This window comes from Mytilus edulis, unplaced genomic scaffold (genome assembly GCF_963676685.1).
Source record: "Mytilus edulis unplaced genomic scaffold, xbMytEdul2.2 SCAFFOLD_587, whole genome shotgun sequence".
Lineage (NCBI taxonomy): Eukaryota > Metazoa > Mollusca > Bivalvia > Mytilida > Mytilidae > Mytilus > Mytilus edulis.
This window is the reverse complement of record NW_027267871.1, coordinates 1-22989: the sequence shown is the minus strand read 5'-3', so window position 1 is coordinate 22989 and position 22989 is coordinate 1. Positions and strand designations below refer to the sequence as shown.

The 22989-nt window shown below is 31.4% G+C and overlaps 2 protein-coding genes and 1 long non-coding RNA gene across 3 annotated transcripts; 1 reads left to right on the top strand and 2 right to left on the bottom strand.

The window, feature by feature from the left end:
• The first annotated feature begins 2546 nt into the window (after window positions 1-2546).
• On the top strand, window positions 2547-5147 carry LOC139506149 (uncharacterized). The gene is made up of 3 exons (XR_011659950.1): window positions 2547-2670; window positions 4425-4527; window positions 4963-5147. It is a non-coding gene; the product is annotated as an uncharacterized lncRNA (long non-coding RNA).
• Window positions 5148-6515: 1368 nt separating this feature from the next.
• Window positions 6516-8178, bottom strand: LOC139506148 (E3 ubiquitin-protein ligase TRIM71-like). The gene has a single exon (XM_071295374.1). It carries the CDS (start codon window positions 8155-8157, stop codon window positions 6613-6615), a length of 1545 nt encoding a protein of 514 aa, XP_071151475.1. The 5' UTR covers window positions 8158-8178; the 3' UTR covers window positions 6516-6612.
• A 9655-nt stretch (window positions 8179-17833) lies between these two features.
• On the bottom strand, window positions 17834-22699 carry LOC139506147 (uncharacterized; the record flags this gene model as incomplete). Its single annotated transcript, XM_071295373.1, is given in 3 exon segments — window positions 17834-19335; window positions 21399-21524; window positions 22556-22699. Coding segments are annotated over 3 exon segments (1016 nt in total), but the record flags the coding sequence as incomplete, so codon positions are not given.
• Between the last annotated feature and the right edge of the window lie 290 nt (window positions 22700-22989).

Genomic DNA, 22989 nt, shown 5'->3' with positions numbered 1-22989 from the left:
ATTAACGAGACAGAAAACAACATAACATATATAGGTCGAAATGCAGTCTCGAACAACAGAAGGATTCACTACAATATGGCTTTTCAATAGTCCCGAGTCTAAAAAAAATAGCTGAGCATGAATGAAACAAACAGTATTCAAGACAAAAAAAACAACAGTAAATGTGTTATATGACATGAGACTACCACTGACGAGATATATGTGATAGGAACATGAATTTGTGTGGATAACTTAGTTGATTGTGTTCTTAATGAAACGTGTGTCTGACCAAGAGAATCGTAAGCCACGCTTGGTATTTTTGAAGAGTCTTCACAACCATTGTGTATTGACACTTATGGTGGACGTTCCATACTGAGGGTATAGACAGCCCAGTAGTCAGTACTTTACTTCTGAATTGACATTAGATATTATCGATCGGTCAATTGTATATATTTATTGTTAACAAAATCATGAATTACTAATGATTTTCTATCCTTTGTCTGTATTTGGCAAAACAATTAATGTTTTGGTTTGTCAATGGTCTAAAACTTTGAAGTTGATTTGACCTTTACACTTTTCTGATTCGAGTGTCAATGACGAGTCCTGTTAAAATGTGACGTGCGTCTGGTACAAAATTGTAAGCTTGGTTTCTGTGAAGTGTTCTGTTATTCGATTTTGATTCTCCCAATTATAATCCTTATCGATGAACTAATAAGGGTTACATTAAAACATTTAATAATCTTTTCAGGAAATAACAAGCCTCTTGCATAATGGTATGATTATCAAATGCAAACAAATTTACACTATTTTTCAATATCAACACATTCATCACAGTGTATGAATAAGCGCAGATACAAAACTTTATTTTGAACATGATCAGCCTGTTATATACTCTAATAATTTAATTTTGGATGTAACGCGTCTTCTGATTGGATGACATTATTTTGTTATGAGCCCATAGACATAATTTAGTCATGTGACCGTGACGTCATCAACATTTTTTCATGGTTTTCTACGGTTTAAAATGAAATTTAGAATTAAATTATAAGAAATGACATAAAAAATGTGGTGCACACTGCTAAATAACCCGCTACGCGCGTTACTCAGTATGCACCAAATTTTTTATGTTATTTCTTCATAGAGAAAAAATATTACAGTCATTCCTTAAATATCGATTACTGTACTATACAGGAGATTTTTCAACAACTGAATATAAAGTATGGCTTGATTTCTATGCAATGCTGCGAACAACCTATACGGAACTCTAATCCCGAAACAATTATACGTTGTTAGACAGATTGCTGATTTTATATTTTATTCAATAATTTAGTAAGAGGAACCAAACTTCGTAAGAATTCCATCCGTGTCAACGGTAAAGTCTGTATAGATTGCCTATTATAGGTAAATTGAATGTCCCACTGGTATCGTTTGTCCCTCTTTCACTACATATTAGGAAAAATGCATATTACAAATGATTGATCAAAAGATCTGGAAAACAACATAAGAGATAAACACCTTTATTTTCAGTTTTAGTTAACCATTTACCATATCTCTTACTTATATTTAAAAAATAAAAATTGTATTTAAATGCAATATCTTTATAAAAAAAAAAAAAAAAAAAAAAAAAAAAAGTTTTCATAGAAGTTGGCCTTTCTCATCGCTTGTGCAAAAACAAACAAATGCATGTAAAAAATTTAACCAGGTGTATCAGTGTAAAAATGGACAAGTTTCATATTTATTGTACATTTAAGAATTTAATATTATTTGTCGCGTTAACTTTAGTAGATATAGTTTGATAAGGAGATGATATATGTCTGTCAATTAGACAACCATCTACAAGACGTAAACAATTATGGAGGACTTTTCGGGTTTTAAATATGAGCAAACCCCGTAACTTAGTAAACTACACCAATGTCTCGCAATGTTGTCTCATTTGCAATCATACCAAATCTTCTTATTTTATATATACATAAAGGCCCCGGTTTGACAAAATGTGAATCATTTCAAAAAGAAAAACCAATAGCCTCATGTATACTGTAACCAATAGTTGGCATTATATAATGCACAATGCAAATGAAAACAGATAAAAAACAGAAAAACTAACAACACAGTTTATTAAACAAATAATATACTGAATATGTTTTTCTGACTCGAAGATTATCAATTACATAGTGTGCTAGTAACCTAATACGGTATATATGGGGTCAATAAATTCCATATGGGGTGAGAGCGAAGCTGGAATCCCCATATGGTATTTACTGACCCCATATATACCGCATTATGTCACTAACATGTGAAAGCATGTTTCACAGTTCAATTCAGAATTACAAAACTACATTTCAGTAAGCTAAATAAGATATAAATTATGTAACAACTTTTGCTATAAACAGCTTATTTAATAATCAAAAAACGATCTACGAACATAATTCCAGGAAGTATGCACATGGATTTCTTTACAAACATTAATACAAATACTGCTCAATTTGATGCTGACTATTTTATAATTGTCGACTAAGGACTTCTTAAGCCATTGCTTTTCCGGTTTATAAATATAAATACTTAGCTGCATATAAATAGTTAGGTTATTCAAACTTTTCAGCAGCATGATGCACAGTTTGCTATTAGTGTTTTGTCTTATCGTAGGTCTGTCATCAACTGTAGATGGATTCTGTTTTCAGCAGGGACCAACAGGTAAATTTGGATAATTTATATATGAAGTCGTATTGATAGTGACCATCACGATCATAACACAATCTGTTTATTTATATTTTAGTATCCATTTTTCGTTTTACTTTTAAAATAGTTTAAACTAGTAGTTGTAATATTACTCACTATCAAATCAATACTTGGGACATGAATTTTATAAGTTAACAAATTTTTCTTTCAATAAATTACGACCTCTCTGTGCGAGCGCATCGGCCTTTCAAAAAAAAAACCATATCAAATGTCACACTTTTATTGGAATTTTGCATTTAATGTCTTACATCACACTATGGAGCAACTAGTGGATCTGCTTACCATTCCAGAACAGCTGATACTAGGCCCAGAGTTTTCGTGGTGTTAGTGTTATTCAGTGTTTTTGTTTCGACGATCAGTTTTAATGCATAATTTGTGTATAACTGGTATATTATTATTTCTTGGATTTCATTATCACAAATCGAATAAGACTTTTCTAAATTCTTCAATAGATACAAATATTTGGTAAGGATGTTCGGCTTCAGCTGATGAATTCAAGTTAAAAACATGACTTTTATGGTAATGTTATTAATTTGAATAGTATGAATTTGAAGTCCTTTATTCTTTGAACAAATTTATTCTTAAAAGTTATCAATTAAACACCTACTTTTCCTTAAAATATTGTTTTTCTTGGTATAAACATTGAATATAACTAAATGTATATTGCTATTCATGTACAGTATGAATGCATATGATCTTACCTACCGCCGATATGTTTGTTTATATATTTGCATTAAATACGGTCATGCGTAGAGTGTTTTTTTTTTTTGTGTCAGATGGATGATCATTGATTGTTACTTTAGTCCGAGCGATCAAGAATTATCTAATAGTAGTAATAAGCATGATCTTTCTTTCAGTAACTGCAAATATTCTTAAATCTAAAATTCAACAATTCATAGTTTGGATGTTGAGATTGAAAACAGTGAAAGGTATTGATTAAATGAGACAAACGACTTACAAAATATTTAATATTTTTTTTCATAATACAAAATTGAGGAATATGGTTTATACATGGTCAATTGGTCGATTTCTTTGCACTAGCTTTATGATAGCGCTATTTAATTGTGATGACATGCATTGTAAACATGTGGTTCATATATAGAATAACCATACATTGTCTCGAAATAATCATTTAATCAGTACAAGGCTCAGAACATGTAGTAATCGAGGATTTGTCGAGCATTTCTACCCTATTTTGAGCTGAGAACAAATAAAATTTATATTTTTGTTTTATTGACGTCTTAAATAAAAGTCTACGGAAAAGCATTTTTCAACGTCATTAACAAGGCGATATACGGTCAAAGACTGTATATATCACAAATGAATATACAGTCAATGCAATTTGCCTGCAAATCACAAATGAATATACGGTCAATGCGATTTTACAACGCAAAAACACCATTGCAGTATATATACTATTAAATATCGAATACGTTTTTACACCCAAGGATAAGATTTGGCACAACTTTCTGGATTTTTGTTTTTGTTTTCGAGGAACTTCAACAAGTTAATTGTTATGAAAACGAAACACGAATCTGACGTATAATGTTATAAATCTGGTATCTTAGGTGAGATTTTATATTTCCCAATTAAGTCTAAGCAAATACTAAAAAGCAGAACTGAGATCTTATCAATTGTCAGATAGATAAATAATTAACTTAAAATTATTGCTACAGTAATTTTACCACTTAATCCTCCGTTGTCTTTAGATTGTGTCTACAAAGGGAGAATAATAACAAATGGAACAGATTACGAATCTACCGTAGACTGTATTAAATGTAGCTGTTCAAAGGGATTCCTGGGTTGCTGCTCGTAAGTTGTTTTTCTATTGGTCATATTGGTTTTATTGCACCTATCATATATCATAATTTACTAGTACTAAATATTCACTTTTTCTGTTCCAATTCGGTTCTATTAATTGGTTCGCGAGTTTTCAATTCTGCGGTATTTTTCAACAAAATCAAAACTTAAATAAAATATTTATGATAAATATATGAATATGTGGTATGATTGACAATGTCTACCATAGTTCAAATAAAGTGGCAGTAAGCAATTATAGGCAACAATATTCATTTACGAATGAAATCAAATCTTTATCCTTTTACTTTGTCCCTAATCGTCTTAAACTTCGTACTTTATTTGGCTCTTTTACTCGAGTGTCTCTAATGAATCTTTTGTAAACAAAACGAGTGTCTGGTATTTATGATACGCTTATTCATGTGCATAAAAATTTCATTTCTGTTTCAGTATCGGCATACGTATCACTAGCAAACCGGATGATTGTAAAGTGGTACCTGATGGACCTTGTTCTCAAAAGGCTGTCCTTATTGCTGATGAAACAAAACCTTGTCCAGGAGGAATAGGTGCGGTTGGGCGTTAAATTCTAATTGACGGCATTAAATTCTTAACATCATTAAAGTGAACTAAATAATGTACTTAAATAATTGTTTATGACAATATGATAAATGGTACACACTAGCCTGTAACAATCCTTATACATGTTATACATCCACACTGTTGTTCTCCTTACAATATTGAATGCATATGGTTCTCTTTTTTAAGTTTTAGCTCACATAGCCAGTACGAGCTTTTCCTGTCACTTGGGGTCCGTCGTCAATCGTCGTCCTTTAACTTTTAGAAAATAATTTTCTCCTGAATTTACTGGGCGAAATAGAACCAGACTTTGCAACAATCTTCCTTAAAGTATCTAGTTTACGAAATTAGTCCATACGAAATTAGTCCAACTATCCCGCTTACCAACAATAATGGTTGCCAAGGCTGTAAAAAGAACATTTGGGTAAAGTTCAAGCATTTTAAAATATCTTGTAACCCGTTATAAATATAAAAAATCTGGTAGGGCAAATGTGTTCCGAATAACAAGATCTGTAACTGGCATACTACTAAAGAGTTGTTGACCTTGAATTACTTTTTTGTCACATATTTTATTTCGATTTATGCTAGTATCTTTAAAATTTAATGCATAGAACGATTCCGAACCGAAATGATCATCAAATTATAATCTCTAAATAAATTAAATAGCTGAAATCTCCCGTTGACTAATAAAAGGATGCCTCCTGATGGATGACATAAAAATTTTTGGCAGTTTTATTTTAGGAATTTTTTGAAATATTCTCATTTTTTTTGTATATTTTTTTTTTAAATTATAGTTGAGTGATACAGTCTCCTACTTTTTTTCGTGTGGTTTCATACCATTTTTTCAATTTTTTTGAGTGCCTAGTCTCATATTTATTCTTATTTCAATAGTGTCCATATTGACAACGGACGGATGTAGGTATGAATTCTAATCCAAATCTATTATAAGTCCATATCAAATGAGGTTCTAGTTTCATTCCTTTTAATTTTGTTGAATAGTTGTGCTTCATTTTACTCCCATCTTCTTTCATTTAAACAATGAGGAGCAGTAAGAGGTTGAGAATGTTTAGATATACAAAATCAGCTAATAGCTCTGAAAAAGGTCATTCGCGCTAATTTAAATATGACTTGATATGTTTTTTCAAAATACGACGAAAAGGGCATCAATGATGTTACTTGAAGTGCACAGGATTCTAACATTTAGAAAATTAATACGAAGAGAGAAAAATGTTTAGACAGTGTCACGCATGGGTAGATTAAAAAGTTGAGGAACAACTCACGTGTTATTTAAGTTGTTGCTCCAAATTGGCTTTACATAAACATTTGGTAAACACAAATAAAAGGTTAAATGATCAAACCAGCTAAATGCATCATAAGTCGTTCTGAAACGCGACTTGGAAAAATAAAATTAAAACACAAAACATATAAGTACTGGTTGTCATTTTATAATATAATTTCATGTCAATACAAATTTGACTAAGCTTTCCAATGTCATCTTCAAATTTTGGAATCTGGCCATTCGATTTAAATTGTCTTATGGGTTATGTATATCAAGATTTTTCCACCTTTTCCTCCGATCCAAAGTTTTCCTTTCTTGTCAAAGGCAATAGCAATAGGATTAAGTAATCCTTCCATATTTGTTGGAATTTCCTGAATAAATTGGCCGTCACAACCTAAAACGTTTATTTCATGATTGAAAAAATCCGAAACAAAAACTCGTAAATCGGAATCGCAACAAACATCAAACGGCAAAAACTTAGATCTCTTTGGATTACCTTCATATGTAAAACGCAATTTTCCTACAAAATCAAATGCGAGTACCCTTCCCGATGTTTCTGTAGATAAATCGACAACTATTATATCTCCATTACTATTCTCTGTCACTCGTCTTGGATGATTTAGGATGTGTTTCTTATTGAAAAATGAGGCCGTAAATTGAATTGTAAGTTTAACTGTATAATCTTTACCTAGACGATGAACCAGACGCTTACTATCAACAGATTTAGGATCGGCCCTATACATCTGTGAAACCAGTAGGTCCCCATTACTACAAGCGTGAATGCCATGTGGTTGTAATGGTGAAGTGTTGAGAACTTCTTTAAGTATCCCATTATTTGCAACTCTTACTATACGCTTATTTTTTGTGTCTGTTCCTAATATAACATTTTTATCGTTAATAGTTAAATCGGACAACTCTGCTCCGAAATCAAATCTTTTGTGTTCCGTTCCTTTGCTATCTATCACTCCACCAATCGTTGACTCTGCTGGATTGATCCATGCCAGTTCATTGTCTTGCAAACAAAACGAAGCAACATTCAAACAACTGTACCTTACTGAGGATACCAGCTTAACTTGTATACCGACTAGTTCACCAGCTAAGGATGTCATGTCGGCAAAATTGCCATCACAGGTCACTAGACCAATCATATTTTTTATTACTTCTCTATCGGATCTCCCCGATTTAAATTTAGGTGTAGATGAAGGTCGTATAGCTCTTGGTTTAAAATCTCTTATCTGACTTTTCAGTTTACTATCGAAAAGAACAAGTTCGATATTATTAGTACTTTTGACGACATCGGAGGCTTCATGTAGACTTAAGCTGTACAGGTCTATAAATCTACGAACAACACTGTCTTCAATCTGGTAGTATTTTTCTTGAGAAATAGAGGACTGCTTACACTGATCAATAAGCGAATCGCGCTCTTCCATGATAATTGCCATCAGCTCGTTTGCTCTTTTATGTATCTTATCTATTACTTCGTCTGTTTTTGATACTTGCGATTTGCAATGATTAATCTTATCCAATGTTGTCACTAAAGTTGGCAACTTTTTATTTTCAATTTGAGCGCATAATTTAGGAATATTTTGTCTCGCCTCGACGGCTTTATTTTCTATTTTGAAACATTTGTGGTCTCTGTGTGATTCTCTAGAACAATCAAAACAAACTGCCTTCTGACAGGTATCACAAAATGCTATCACTATTTCTCTTGGATGCTCACTGCAGTTTAACTCAATTTCCTCCTTATTTAAAATATGTTTTTCTTCTATTTTCTCAAAAATATTTTCCATTTTAAAATTCACGGTAAACAGAAAACCTTTAACACGTTCAGAGATTAATGACAAGTCAACCGTAGTTTTTTGTAAATATCAAAGCATTCATTCGAGTGATTTTCTTGAATAGGGTTAAAGTGTGGAAATCGTTTATCAGTCGGAAACCCGGTTGAAATAGAACAAAAGAATCGAAGCTCTTTGTTAGAGAAGGCGGTAAATGTGTACTGTAATGTTTACTATAGTGACAAAAATTTTAAAAGTTAATAGAAACAAATAAAATATGACATTTTCCTTCTCAATTACGAAGTGTTTTATTTTAAAAACACCATTTGCATAAGTTTTCAATTTATCTAGTACATAGTTAAGCAGAACAATTAGATATCAAGTCGACGGCATGGGTATCTTTCAAGTTGGATGAAAAAAATGCATAACCTCCATTTAAAAAAAAAAAAATTTACCACGGACGGAAACCATATCAATCTATCAGTTCAGTAATTTTCGTGTCTGCCCTTCCATTATGTGACTCAAGAAAAAATTCCAAAAAATGAGTTACAATAGTATCGAAAGGAGAAAATCGAGTGCAACTTTATATGTTAGGGCGTGTTTGAGTTGAATATTTTGTCTTGATATCGTACAGAGCAAGAATATTTCATACATCGTCTCGCTTCAGATTCTATTATTGTTATATATCAAAGCTACAGGTTGACTTTATAACATAAAAAAAAATCATAGTACTAAAAGATGCAATATATGGGTCAAGTGAAATACCTATCTAATGAATCACAAAAACAGAATAGGTGGGTTGGAACAGCTATTTTTTACTGAAAGTACTTGACGACAGTCTTTCAAGTTGGATGATGAAAATGTATATCTTCGAAAAATTCTAATTTTTTGTGTGTGATAACTAGGGTTTATAGTCTTCAACCACTTAAAAAATCTAGTCTGCCCTTCCACTAAATATTTAATTAGAATATTTTTAAATGTTTATGAATTTTCGAAAATTCCACCTGACAACCGATCAGACAATAGTTTTAAGTTGAATCAATGCAGACAAGATATATAACTGATGCTTATAAGCTAGTTGATACATTTGTCTTTTTAAATACAACTGAAATATAAGGATCGTAATGGTGCAATGTGGATAAATTTATGCGTTTCAAAGAGCAAAATTGGTAGCGCGTCATCCCTAAAATGGCTTCTATTTCTACGATTTTGAAAATAAACTGGCGTAATGGGGAGATAATTTTGACGAAGTAGAATCCTGACTGTTATTCTAACCCTTTAATTACTTTGTAACGTTAAAACCATATGTAATATTAATTACTCTTGCTGTCACATTATTCCTTTTTGATTTACTAAGCAGGAGTTTGTTAATCTGTGTTTGTCTGTTGCTAAATGAGAAATTGGTCAGTTGGACCGTGTGAAAGTATTTTTGTAGAGAAGTAAATATCGAAGGACAGACTTCGACGTTTATTCTTATTTTGTCAATCGACAATCTACCAAAATCTGTTTTTGTATTTGTTTATTCAATAGCTCTTTTTTATCGATAAAAAAAATTATATGTACGTTAGAGAACTATATTGATAATTGTTATTGAAGTGAAAACAAGAGTGCACACGCTGAAATGTCTCGCCTTCTATACTAATCATTGATATTATGTTGATAGTCCTAAGTATAAAGCTAAGCTTTATAACAACTGTACCATAAACTTAACATTAACCAAGATAACTAAACAAAGACCAATGAACCTTGAAAATGAGGTCAAGGTCAGATGAACCATGCCAGGCAGACATGTACAGCTAACAATGCTTCTATGCAACATATATAGTTGACCTATTACTTATCGTTTAAGAAAAATAGACCAAAACACAAAAACTTAACACTGTGCAATGAACCGTGAAAATGAGGTCACGGTCAAATAAAACCTGCGCGACTGACATAAAGATCATAAAATATTTCCATACACCAAATATAGTTGACCTATGGCATATAGTATTAGATAAAAAGACCAAAACTCAAAAACTTAACTTTGACCACTGAACCATGAAAATGAGGTCAATTCCATACAACAAATATAGTAGACCTATTGCATATAGTATGAGAATATAAACAGACCAAAACACAAAAATCTAACTATAACCACTGAACCATGAAAATGAGGTCAAGGTCAGATGACACCTGCCAGTTGGACATGTACACCTTACAGTCCTTCCATACACCGAATATATTAGCCCTATTGCTTATAGTATCTGAGATATGGACTTGACCACCAAAACTTAACCTTGTTCACTGATCCATGAAATGAGGTCGAGGTCAAGTGAAAACTGTCTGACAGACATGAGGACCTTGCAAGGTACGCACATATCAAATATAGTTATCCTATTACTTATAATAAGAGAGAATTCAACATTACAAAAAATTTGAACTTTTTTTTCAAGTGGTCACTGAACCATGAAAATGAGGTCAAGGACATTGGACATGTGACTGATGGAAACTTCGTAACATGAGGCATCTATATACAAAGTATGAAGCATCCAGTTCTTCCACCTTCTAAAATATAAAGCTTTTAAGAAGTTAGCTAACATCGCCGCCGTAGCCGCCGCCGGATCACTATCCCTATGTCGAGCTTTCTGCAACAAAAGTTGCAGGCTCGACAAAAATCATAGACTTCAAATGAGTTGTTAGATCTTCAGTAAACGCAATGTCATTGTCATTTTGTTTCAATTCAATGCGAGTCATGACACGAGCAAATATATATATATAGGTTCTACCTCTTTATCGAATGTGTTACGATATTTTTCCACCCGAGAAATTTCAAATTTCAAATTCAAAACGCGAGGCTTGCCGATCGTTTAAAAAGTTAAAATTAAACTGTAGAGAGAAAAGAAATATTGTATTGCACGAGTTTGATGGTCGAGTATGGTTCTTTATTGATTTTTAGTAGACGATATTATGTATACAAAATTATTACTTCTTTTTTCATGAACTTCAAAACGATGTGTCCTTTCTATGCGACGTCATCAATCATGGTCGCATAAGGAAGTCACGTTAACAAATTCAGAGCAAATGAAGACCGTTTGACGGCAGAATTGAATTCTTACCTATGAAATCTGAGATGAAACACACCACACGTTGATTAAAAAAAAAAGGTATTTAAAGGAAAGGGATAAATCGACTTCGATTAAATGTACCTTACAATTTATCAATATGGGTACTTATACGGTATTTTTTAGTTTTACTGTGCAGTGTTTACATAAATTCTGATGAACTGAAACGTAAAACTTTCAACAAAATACGTATGAGTTGATAACCGTGCACACTAAAACCTAAAATAAACTTGATTATAACCTTCATCAGGTAATCTCTAAAACATGAATTAAGTAAAAAATATCTTTGAGAGAATTAAACTAGAGGCTCTACTGAGCCTGTGTTGCTCAGATTGGTCTATGTGCTGCATTGTATATAAAAACAAAGGACACTCTATCACATTAAAGACAAAAATAGTATTTATGGCAAAATTCTGTTTTGGTGATGGTGACTTGTTTGTGAATCTTACTTTACTGAACTTTCTTGGTGTTTACAGTTATCTCTATCTAAAATGAACTTGTCCCAGTAGTTTCCAAAGGAAAAAGGAAAAGATTACAAAAATTTACAAAAAATTATCAACATATTTACTTTCAAGGACAATAACTCCTGAAGGGGTCAATTGTCAAATTTGATTATGTTGACTTATATATCATGTATAAAGAGTGTACTTTTTTGCTGTTTACCTCCATTTATAAGAATATTCAGGATAATAACCAAAACTGCAAAATTTCCGCAAAATTACCCGAGTTTACCTTGTTCTTAATTGGGTTTATTTGTTTTGTTCAATCTTTTGTTTTCTAGATATCCTTTTGTTGACTTTGGTCTTTTTGTTGTTATCCACTGTGGCATTATTTTTTCTTCAACTTAGTTTTTGGTTGTCTCCTTTTTTTATACTCTGCCTCCTTTAAAAGTATCTAAAACACTTTATTTAACCACATAATAAGCATTCTTTGAGTATTGCATGAGAAAACATACTCCCCTACCCGTTGAAAATTCATTGTATTGGGAAAAATTCGAACTTAATGTATAGCAAGTCAGGGTGTAACCTATATACATATACGAAATAAAAAGTCAGCATCTTCATGACCAGAACAAAATTCGATCTTGATATGTAAATTCTCATGATAAAACTATATACCAATCATCAAATCAATATCTTCAAGAATGACAAAATAAAGTGTGGAAAACTGATTATTTCAATGAATTTTCTGTCAAAGGACCATAACTCTGCACAAAATCATCAGAACGGAACAAAATGTGAACTTGATCTGTAACTTGTCATGATAAAACAATATATTAAATATCAAATCAATTTTTTCAAGCACGAAGAAAAAGTGTGGAAAACTGATTTGCCAGACTGACGGATGGACAGACACCTGACAGACGGACGGAGTGCAAACCTAAAGTCCCATGGGACTTCCTCAGTATATATAGGGGTCTAAAAGTCTGATGAAAGATTCACTAAATGAGAATAATTATATGTGAATTGTGTCTAACAGACATGAAATCTTGCATTAATACAAAGGACAAATAATGATGAAATATTACTGAAATGAAATTTATTGAGAATTATATGAAGGAAAACTGGTAGATCCCAGGGAGAAATCATAGACCAAAAGACTTTTGAAAACATCTTTTGGTTTTCCAGGTCTTCTGACTAATGAAATATGAAGCTTTATGCAAAATTCTAACTTTGCTGCCACAAGATTACCTTGAATATAAATTGATTTTCTGGAACTTCATTGCAAGGAAGACAAATAACCAAATTGAATGCTTTGATTGTCTTCAGGTATTACATGATCCTTAGTTGCAGGTTATGTAGAGCATCTAATATGAGGCAGGCATTACCTGTGAATGGGGACGAAGTCTATGATTTTTAAAAAAAATCAAACATGTAAAAAAGAGAAACGGAAATAGCGTAACGTTTCCGATTTTGGTTCTGTTGTTAGCGATTATAGTTGTGACGTTATTTAAGTTATGACGTCATATTCAATGTAAACAAAGAAACGCTGTCATCAGGTAAATTTTTTTTTTATAACAAACAATTTTTAAAAATGAATTATTATTTAGTTTCTTTCTTAGACTGATAAATATACATTTTATTCAAAGTCTCATGCAAACAATACCGGAAACGGAAGTAGATTTCTGTGCAAACCGGAAATTCAAAAACGCGACAAAAAAAAAATTTGAACGATTTTGAGTTCATTAGTACAATGAAAAATTCGGGAAAATTTTCCCCGATTCTTTTTTTTTTTTTTTTTTTTTTTGAATTTTCTACTGTTATATATATATATATATATATATATATATATATATATATATATATATATATATATGTTAGCATCTAATATGAGGCAGGCATTACCTGTGAATGGGGACGAAGTTTGTTTAAATTATTTTTTTTGTAATTTAAATATTTGTTAAAAAAAAGATACGGAAATACCGTAACGTTTCCGATTTTGGTTCTGTTGTTAGGGAATTTACTTGTGACGTTATTTAAGTTATTACGTCATTTTCAATGTAAACAAAGAAACGCAATGCATCAGGTAGGCCTAACGTTTATTCATACCAAAGACAAAGAATGATTAAAAATGAAATATTGGTATTGTGTTCCTTGAGTTCCTATATTTTACTAGACTAATCAAAGTCTCACAACAACAAGACCGGAAGAAGGAAGTAGAGTTATGTGTTCTGCGCAGATCCGGAAATAAAAAAACGTGACAAAAAAAAAATTGAACGATTTTGAGTTCATTAGTACAATGAAAAATTTGGGAAATTTTCCCCGATTTTTTTTTTTTTTCTTTTTTTTTTAATTGAATTTTCTACTGTAATAGGGGACTTTGTCCCCATATTAAATGTTAAGTCTCTAAGAAGATAAATCCCTTGAATTTAATACAGAGGAAATAAAGAATGATTTTTATTTCATGCAATATTTTGAAATAGCATATAAATTGTTACCTTGTTAACAATAAATTGATTTCAAATGTTCATGTTTCAAAGTTCAGAATGTAAATGAGTGAACCTATATCACCCTTTCAGACCAAAACAGTTCTTACAAAACAGTAAAAGAGAGCATCATAATGATGAAACCATTTGTCTTGAACTGAAGTTGCTCAATATCACATGCAAGTTTAAATGATCACGTGCAAGTTATGGTCTTTAAGTAGATAATCATTTTTTAAATCATTTTGATGTAGAAAATGAGGACAGTCAATAACTTTATAAAAAAAAATATTTTGTTTGATAAACTCTTGGGTGAATGTTTTCGAGATCCTACCATTAAACAAATAAGACAAATAAATTTAACTAAGATATATAGCAGATTTATTTCATTATTAAATAACAATTAAAAACATTTGGAAAAAGAATTGTCAGTATCATCAACTGTATACTGTCCGGCATTAGTGTAATACCTCAAATGGGCATAAGCAGCATTCAACAAGTCACCTGACTAAATATACTATCAAAATATTGCATCAGACATTTAGACTTTTTGATATAATGAAACATTTAACTGTAAATTTTTAAGGTAAAAACCATGTCAATCATACTTGTATATAATAGTATATGACTAACGGAAAATAATTTATTGGAGGTTTATACATAGAGCGAAACAACTGAGGTCAAAGGAAATCTTAATTTTATTAGTCATTTTCCCAAAAAAATTGCTATATTTTTTTTTTATCTTAAACACTGAATGACGGTCACATTGAAAGATCAAATAAACTGTTGGATTTTTAAAACAAACATTTTATAATATAAAGAAAGAAAAAAATTAATGAAATGTTTATTTTGTTTAAAATTTGACAAAAAGGAAAGTATTCTAAAATGTCTGATGTTTTTGTTTTTTTTTTATGAGAAGGATCTTAAATAGCTTCACATTCTCATACTTAAAAATTCTTATATAAATCATTACAATTTGTCAAAACACTATTTCATACAAAAATACTTGTTCTTAATGCAGAAAAAAAGGCTTCCTTACAACTTAAATTTGAACAATACAACCACAAAATAAATCAAAACTAAAACTTTTATAATTATGCATTCATATAAACTGTATATCAAATAATTAATATATAAACAATATACAACTTCCCTTAAACAACCCTGAAAAATACTATAAAATTTGATTAAATTTGTCCACAACAGACATTCAAATATTTGTTTGCCTTCACAACAGATAATAATTAACTAGAATTAATTATATTAAAAAAAGTGTAAATGACAATAGCAGGTATAACAAACAAATCTATGTTAGATGAATGCACAAAACAATTATTTCAACTATGATATTACTAATAAACTTTAATTTAACAATACATTCTTGAATTCTTGAATACAAAAGATACTTCCTTTATACATGAAGATTTTTAAACGTCACAATTTCACAAACAAATTTAAAAATTTTATCTTTTATGACATAAAGCAACCCACATTCCTATAAAGTATCTATCACAGGAATAGCATTACCAAAGATTGTCAATTTACAAGAGTTTACGACATGTTGGAAGCTTGGTTTCAAATTGTACAGAAATTATTGTAATAAAGAAGAATATTTTTTTTTAGGTTTTTGTTTTTTTAATATCATGGATAAATGGGGGAACAGTTCAATATTAATAAAAATTAAGATTGCATATCTTGTTCTTTTCATTATACTTAATTTTATACAAAAGCAATGAGAATGCACGTATTTTTTTCTTTCTTTTTTGTTTCAAATTATCAGGTTCTCATTTTACATGTATTTCTTAACTTTTTATCAAAAGAAAAAAAATAGAAATTCAAAAAAAATTTTTTGCAAAAATGTGTCAGAAATATTTCTTTAAAAATAAAAAAATAAAAACAGTAGCAAACATTTTAAGATTATTTCATTAAACGGCTGCAACTTTCAATTAATGAAAACAACTAATCTGCCTTGAACTGCCTACATGAATATGTAAATATATAAATTCATTAGACATCACTAACCTACATTGTTAATATATATATAAATTATGTGATAAAATGTGGAATGATAAATGTATAAACAAATATAACAAAACTATATACATCACAACTAGGATTATAGAATTTTTATGCTTGGAAAACTTAACTAAGAAAATCAACATCTCAAGCCAAACTTATAGTTTTATTTTATATAAAAATTTACATCAAATTTATATTTAACTTAATATTTTATGATACTGAAATAAAATTTCAACAAAACTGAAAACTTTTTACATCCTGGTGTTTGTCTTCTATTAATATAAGTAGACTTCTCAATAAATAAAATATATAATTCAAATTAATTCATAATGCAACAAAAAATGCAAACGAAACAAATAAATGCCTAACACAAAAATTTCCTTTTTATGATCAATTTAAAATAAAAGCTCTTTTTGTAATATATATGTATATCTAATTATGCATGTGCAAAACTAAAATTTAATTGATCTACTTTACATGAGAGCAAAACCATCAATCTGTGGCTACATCATTCAGCATTCATGATTAATTTCTATAGCACTGAGATTCTAACTTCCAATAATGAAAGTTTGTATATTTGATTTATAAATAGCGTCGACAATGATCAATAACAATTTCCTTTCAAAAATCTAATATTGGTATTAACAATTAATTTTTAACAATAATTATACTGGACTTTTGTCAAATTTAATTCTCCCGTACCAAAAAAAGTTATAGTATTTCTATAAATTTTAACATCAATTAATTACTTTTCTCTCTCCCTCCTGCCCGAGTGCTTAGAAATATAACAGATAAAATGTTGATCAAAGTAGAAGAAAAACAAACCATGTATATTACAGAGACATCGTATCAACACTTCAATTTTGAAAGTCAGTCATTAAAACACCCATTTTTGATAACATTATGTATAGACAGTCAACATTTACATACATTTTTTCTTCTTGATGATGACAGTTTATACCAATGAAGACAGCAAATGAACTGACTAGCTCTAAATAAATCTAGTTAACATCCTGAGTTGGGAACACAAAATGGCTCCACAAAAAACTTGTAAGTACAATATGATATATTTTTTTTTAAATAACTGAGAGTTCATAAATAATCCTAAAACATAAATTCTCAAAAAAAAATCAAACAACTTAGTCTGTAATAAACATATATAAGATATACAACCTGTTTCACAATAAAACTTCATTTTTTTTAACACTGCATCTTTTTAACATGTAAACTGATATAAATACACAAGATTACTTCTGAAAAGTTGTTATAGATTAAAAAACATCTTTTTACATGATTAAATTTCAATTTATGTGATTATTAAACACAGAAAATTACAGGCATATTTGATTTTCTAAAGATATATATTGACTAAATGCATTTAATAAATGCTTAAATGAAAAATCTCAAATAAAAGATGGATGAAAATGTGATTGCAGTGGAATATATTGTTTTATTTATAGGAACTTTTGATGTCCTTTTATGTCTCTACACCTGTTTAAGGAAGCTGGCTTGTCATGTTTTGGATTTTTTGTCAGATTTTCGGAATCCTCTGGTTTATTCCATTTGAATGCCTTGAAAAAATTTGCCCGGTGACCCCCATTTTTCTTTTTGAAAATCTTTTACATGTATAATGATAAGCCATCTGTAAAAGTCTTATAAAATTTTAATTACTTTTTAACAGTTTTTGAGAACTTCAACTTGTCAATGATAAAGCTATGAAAAGTCAAGAGAGAATTTTTTCCCGCCAAAATTTCAATGGCTCATATCTCGAAAACAAGTACGGTGACCTATATATTTTTTTTGCTCTTTGGATTCCTTTATCAATTCCTTCCTATCAATATAAACTAGTGCTTTGAAAAGTTAATTACTATGAAACTAAGAAGCGAACTCCCTTAAACTCTTTTGTTGTTTTCTTTTGATAAGAGGTTTTAATGAAAAAATCTTACAAAGAAATAAATCTCAGACATCATCTTTCTAGATCAAATTTAATTTCAATATCTCTAATCTATGAAAAATTTAATTTCCTGCACCAATAAATGAATAAAAGTCAGAAACAAAAATTGCACCACTTGAAACTTGAAGAAAATACATGAAAGCAGAAAACATATTTGCATATCAAGTAAAGTTTTAGGTTTTGTAGCTCTCATATAATTTGCAACAAAAAACACAATGCATTTTATTTCCAGGAACAAAATATAAGAAAATTAAAAATGATTTAGAAGATAGATTATCAAAAACCAAATTAAGTTCTCTTCATGCTGCATTTCAAGTCAAACGAATACACAAATCAATGTTATTGCACTTTGAAGCTAACAAAATGATTGATAAAGATGAGCACTTTTAAAAAGCAAAAGCATATGTCTAATATTGACACAAAGTCAAGAAATTGACGTCTGGTAAATTAGTCTTCATCTTCACTAAGGTATGGGTTGCTAATTAATCTGATAATAGTTTTCATCATTGCTGCTGCCACGAGTGAGGCATAGGGTTGCCATTCTTTGTTCCTTGTTCCATCACTGTAGTCGGCTATGCCTCGTATGAACAGGAAACTATCCTTTCTATTACCAACAATGGATTCTAAGACTTGATCAAACTCGGCATCAAAACAGGTGATGTTATATTTATGAGCAAAGTCAAGTCTAGTGGAATCATATTTGGTGACTGGTCTTCCAGAACCAATAACACCGTAATGAACGTTGGGAACGCCTTCTCTAATGCTCTCTCCATCTTCTGGTTTTAAGGGATGTTGTACCTCTATCAAATCGTCTTCTCCAATGTTCATGTATAACCTATCGCTTTCTTTTGGTGGTCTATTAAAATCTGCCTCCTGATTGCGTAGAAGATCTAAACCTTCGTAAATATATTTTTCCCAAGGTGCCTTATCTGGTTTTCTCTGAGCCCTATCTCGCAGTTTTTCGACAACATTTTGAAGAGTGAAATCCCTAGGAGCAAATGTACGAAGTTTATATGTCAAGTTATCTTCTTTATCTCTAAATATTTTGTCACAGTGATAGTACACGTAGCCTTTGTCATTACACTGTGACATAACAATATCTCCAAGACGTACATGTTTGTAATAATCTGTGTAATGGGGAACTCCTCCAGAAACGCCCACTACAAACACATGCTCTATATTTTGGAATGATCCTAAAAAAAAGTTATTTTAGCTAATTAGTGGATAGAACATACCAGTTTATTTTAAAGGACTTAAAATCTTATTTCAGAACTGCACTGGATTAGCATTCTTCAAATTGAAATCTTCAAATATAAATACAGTAATTTACATTCTCCTTTCATAAATTCTATAACACATTTTCACATGCCCTCTTCGTACATGATAAACATTACAGTAACTTATCAAATAAACTTGCATTGGTATTTCCTGTTGAAATCATTTACTTTCTGCTAATCTAATACCATTGTGTTTTTTTTCTGATAAGAGGATATCTCTGCTGCACATTGATTATTAACATACTAACATCATGTATGTGTTGAATTGAGATACTTGCTGCTCTCATTTAATTTATTTACTAACATTGTATAACTATTTCCTGCTTAGATGAGGCCTGTGCTGCCTAATGTTAATACGTTTAATAACAGTGTTTTGTTATTTCCCAATGAGATGATCCCTGGGCGGCTCTATGGTTGTGGTCATCCTATAATTCTTTTTTTGATCTTGTGATATGAGCACTGTGTCGCTCTATTGTCATTTCTTGATTACCTGCTTGTGGTAATTTCTGATGTATATTGTGCTGCCACATGGTAACCAACTTATACCCTGCTGCTGAAGCATATTGATGAGTATTGTGTTGTAAGAATGAATAGATCTATATTGCTATGCTAATTTACCTAACAACCTTGTGGTTGTGTTTCTAATGAGATCTGTGCTGCCCTATGGTTACTTACATAATAACCTTGTGGTTGTGTTTCCTAATGAGATCTGTGCTGCCCTATGGTTACTTACATATAACCTTGTGGTTGTGTTTCCTAATGAGATCTGTGCTGCCCTATGGTAAATTACCTAATAACCTTGTGGTTGTGTTTCCTGGTGAGATCTGTGCTGCCCTATAGTTACTTACATAATAACCTTGTGGTTGTGTTTCCTGATGAGATCTATGCTGCCCTATCGTAACTTACGATGAGATATGTGCTGCCCTATGGTAACTTACCTAATAGCCTGATGGTTGTGTTTCCTGATGAGATATGTGCTGCCCTATGGTAACTTACCTAATAATCTTGTGGCTGTGTTTCCTGATGAGATCTGTGCTGCCCTATGGTAACTTACCTAATAACCTTGTGGTGTTTCCTGATGAGATCTGTGCTGGCCTATGGTAACTTACCTAATAACCTTGTGGTTGTGTTTCCTGATGAGATATGTGCTGGCCTATGGTAACTTACCTAATAATCTTGTGGCTGTGTTTCCTGATGAGATCTGTGCTGGCCTATGGTAACTTACCTAATAACGTTGTGCTTGTGTTTCCTGATGAGATCTGTGCTGCCCTATGGTAACTTACCTAACAATCTTGTGCTTGTGTTTCCTGAAGAGATATGTGCTGCCCTATGGTAACTTACCTAATAGCCTGATGGTTGTGTTTCCTGATGAGATATGTGCTGCCCTATGGTAACTTACCTAATAACCTTGTGGTTGTGTTTCCTGATGAGATCTGTGCTGGCCTATGGTAACTTACCTAATAACCTTGTGGTTGTGTTTCCTGATGAGATCTGTGCTGGCCTATGGTAACTTACCTAACAATCTTGTGGTTGTGTTTCCTGAAGAGATCTGTGCTGCCCTATGGTAACTTACCTAATAGCCTGATGGTTGTGTTTCCTGATGAGATATGTGCTGGCCTATGGTAACTTACCTAATAACCTTGTGGCTGTGTTTCCTGATGAGATATGTGCTGCCCTATGGTAACTTACCTAATAACCTTGTGGTTGTGTTTCCTGATGAGATATGTGCTGGCCTATGGTAACTTACCTAATAACCTTGTGGCTGTGTTTCCTGATGAGATCTGTGCTGCCCTATGGTAACTTACCTAATAACCTTGTGGTTGTGTTTCCTGATGAGATCTGTGCTGCCCTATGGTAACTTACCTAATAACCTTGTGGCTGTGTTTCCTGATGAGATCTGTGCTGCCCTATGGTAACTTACCTAATAACCTTGTGGTTGTGTTTCCTGATGACATCTGTGCTGCCCTATGGTAACTTACCCAATAACCTTGTGGTTGTGTTTCCTGATGAGATCTGTGCTGCCCTATGGTATCCTATTTGAGGTAATTTTGTTGAGACTACTTTGTGTTCTCCAATATACCCAATAGTGTATACATTGGATTCACCTTAAATAAAGTAAATTACAAAATTATGAACTTAAAATGTTTGGCCGACTGATGAAAACTGCACAAACAATATCCTAAATTAATTTCACATACAAAATGAGTTTTTTTGTCTTCTATATTTCCCCATAGTTAATTGAAACTAGAACTGTGAGTAAACTAAGGTTGACTTCCTGTAAAACTATTACCCCAATATTCCAATACTGAAGGAAACAAGAATGTGTCCCTAGTACACGGATGTCCAATCCCTACTATCAATTTCTATGTTCAGTGGAGTGTGAAAATGGGGTAAAACTATAATTTGGCATTAAAATCAGAAAGATCATATCAACAGGAACATGTGTACTAAGTTTCAAGTTGATTGGACTTCAACTTCCTCAAAAATTACCTTGACAGAAACTTTAACCTGAAGCAAGACAGACAGATGAACAGACGGACAAATGAAAGAACGAACAGACCAGAAAACATAATGCCAATAAATGGGGCATAAAAAGTGATTATCTCCCTTTTGAAATGTATTTTTTCTTCATGCACATCCTCCACTGGTGATGTGTAAATTTTCATAGATAACAATCCTGTTAGAAGACGTACCTACAAGTAATGGAGAGATTCAGTGATTCCTCAATAGCATCCCCCAAAATAAAAACATTTGTTTTTGCTCAGGTTAAAATACACTTTTTGAATGTTATAGATCCATTGTGGGCCACAATTTGTGGCAATATATAAATTCAACCACTAATGTCACAATCTATGTTAATATTAAAGTATGTTTTGGTTGTTTTTTTGACAGCTACAAGATATGCTCACTAGTGAAATTTGTGGAGAAGCAAGAAACAGTGCATTCAGGATAAATGCACATGGTTTAATAGGAACTATGTTTTTAATCCTCTTTATACTTTTGTTTTCAAACAAAATCATTTTCATGCATATTAGTAGTTGTCTTTTCAGTTGAGATGAATTAATAAGTGTGTTTTCCAGTGATATTTTAACTGTGAAAGTATTGCATAATTTGCCAGTTAACAGAAATAAACTACCTTCAGTTTTAAATTTAACAAAAGTAGTTTTTTGTTCCATCATTGCATCTACTGCAAGTTTTTCTGAATAATTTGCTGTAATTATGGCAATTGTTGGCTGTTGATTGGCTGCTATGGTTGGCATCTGTTTTACATGTTGCACCTCTAAAACAGAAAACAAAATTTAAATTTAAACAACTTTTTGAACCATTCATCATTATTTTACCCTTCTATAAACCTTCTGTAAAAGCATCACATACTATCGAGTGGTGATTAAATACTCAACATTAACAAAGACAGAATGAACTCTGTCATAACTATAAAACAAATTCTTACAATTTAAATCATTTCAAACTATCCATTTGGTGTTAATCATTGGGGGGGATTAATAATGTTTAATTTCAAATCAGATTTTTTTTTCTCACTTTCATAACAAAAAAGAAAGATGCTCATAC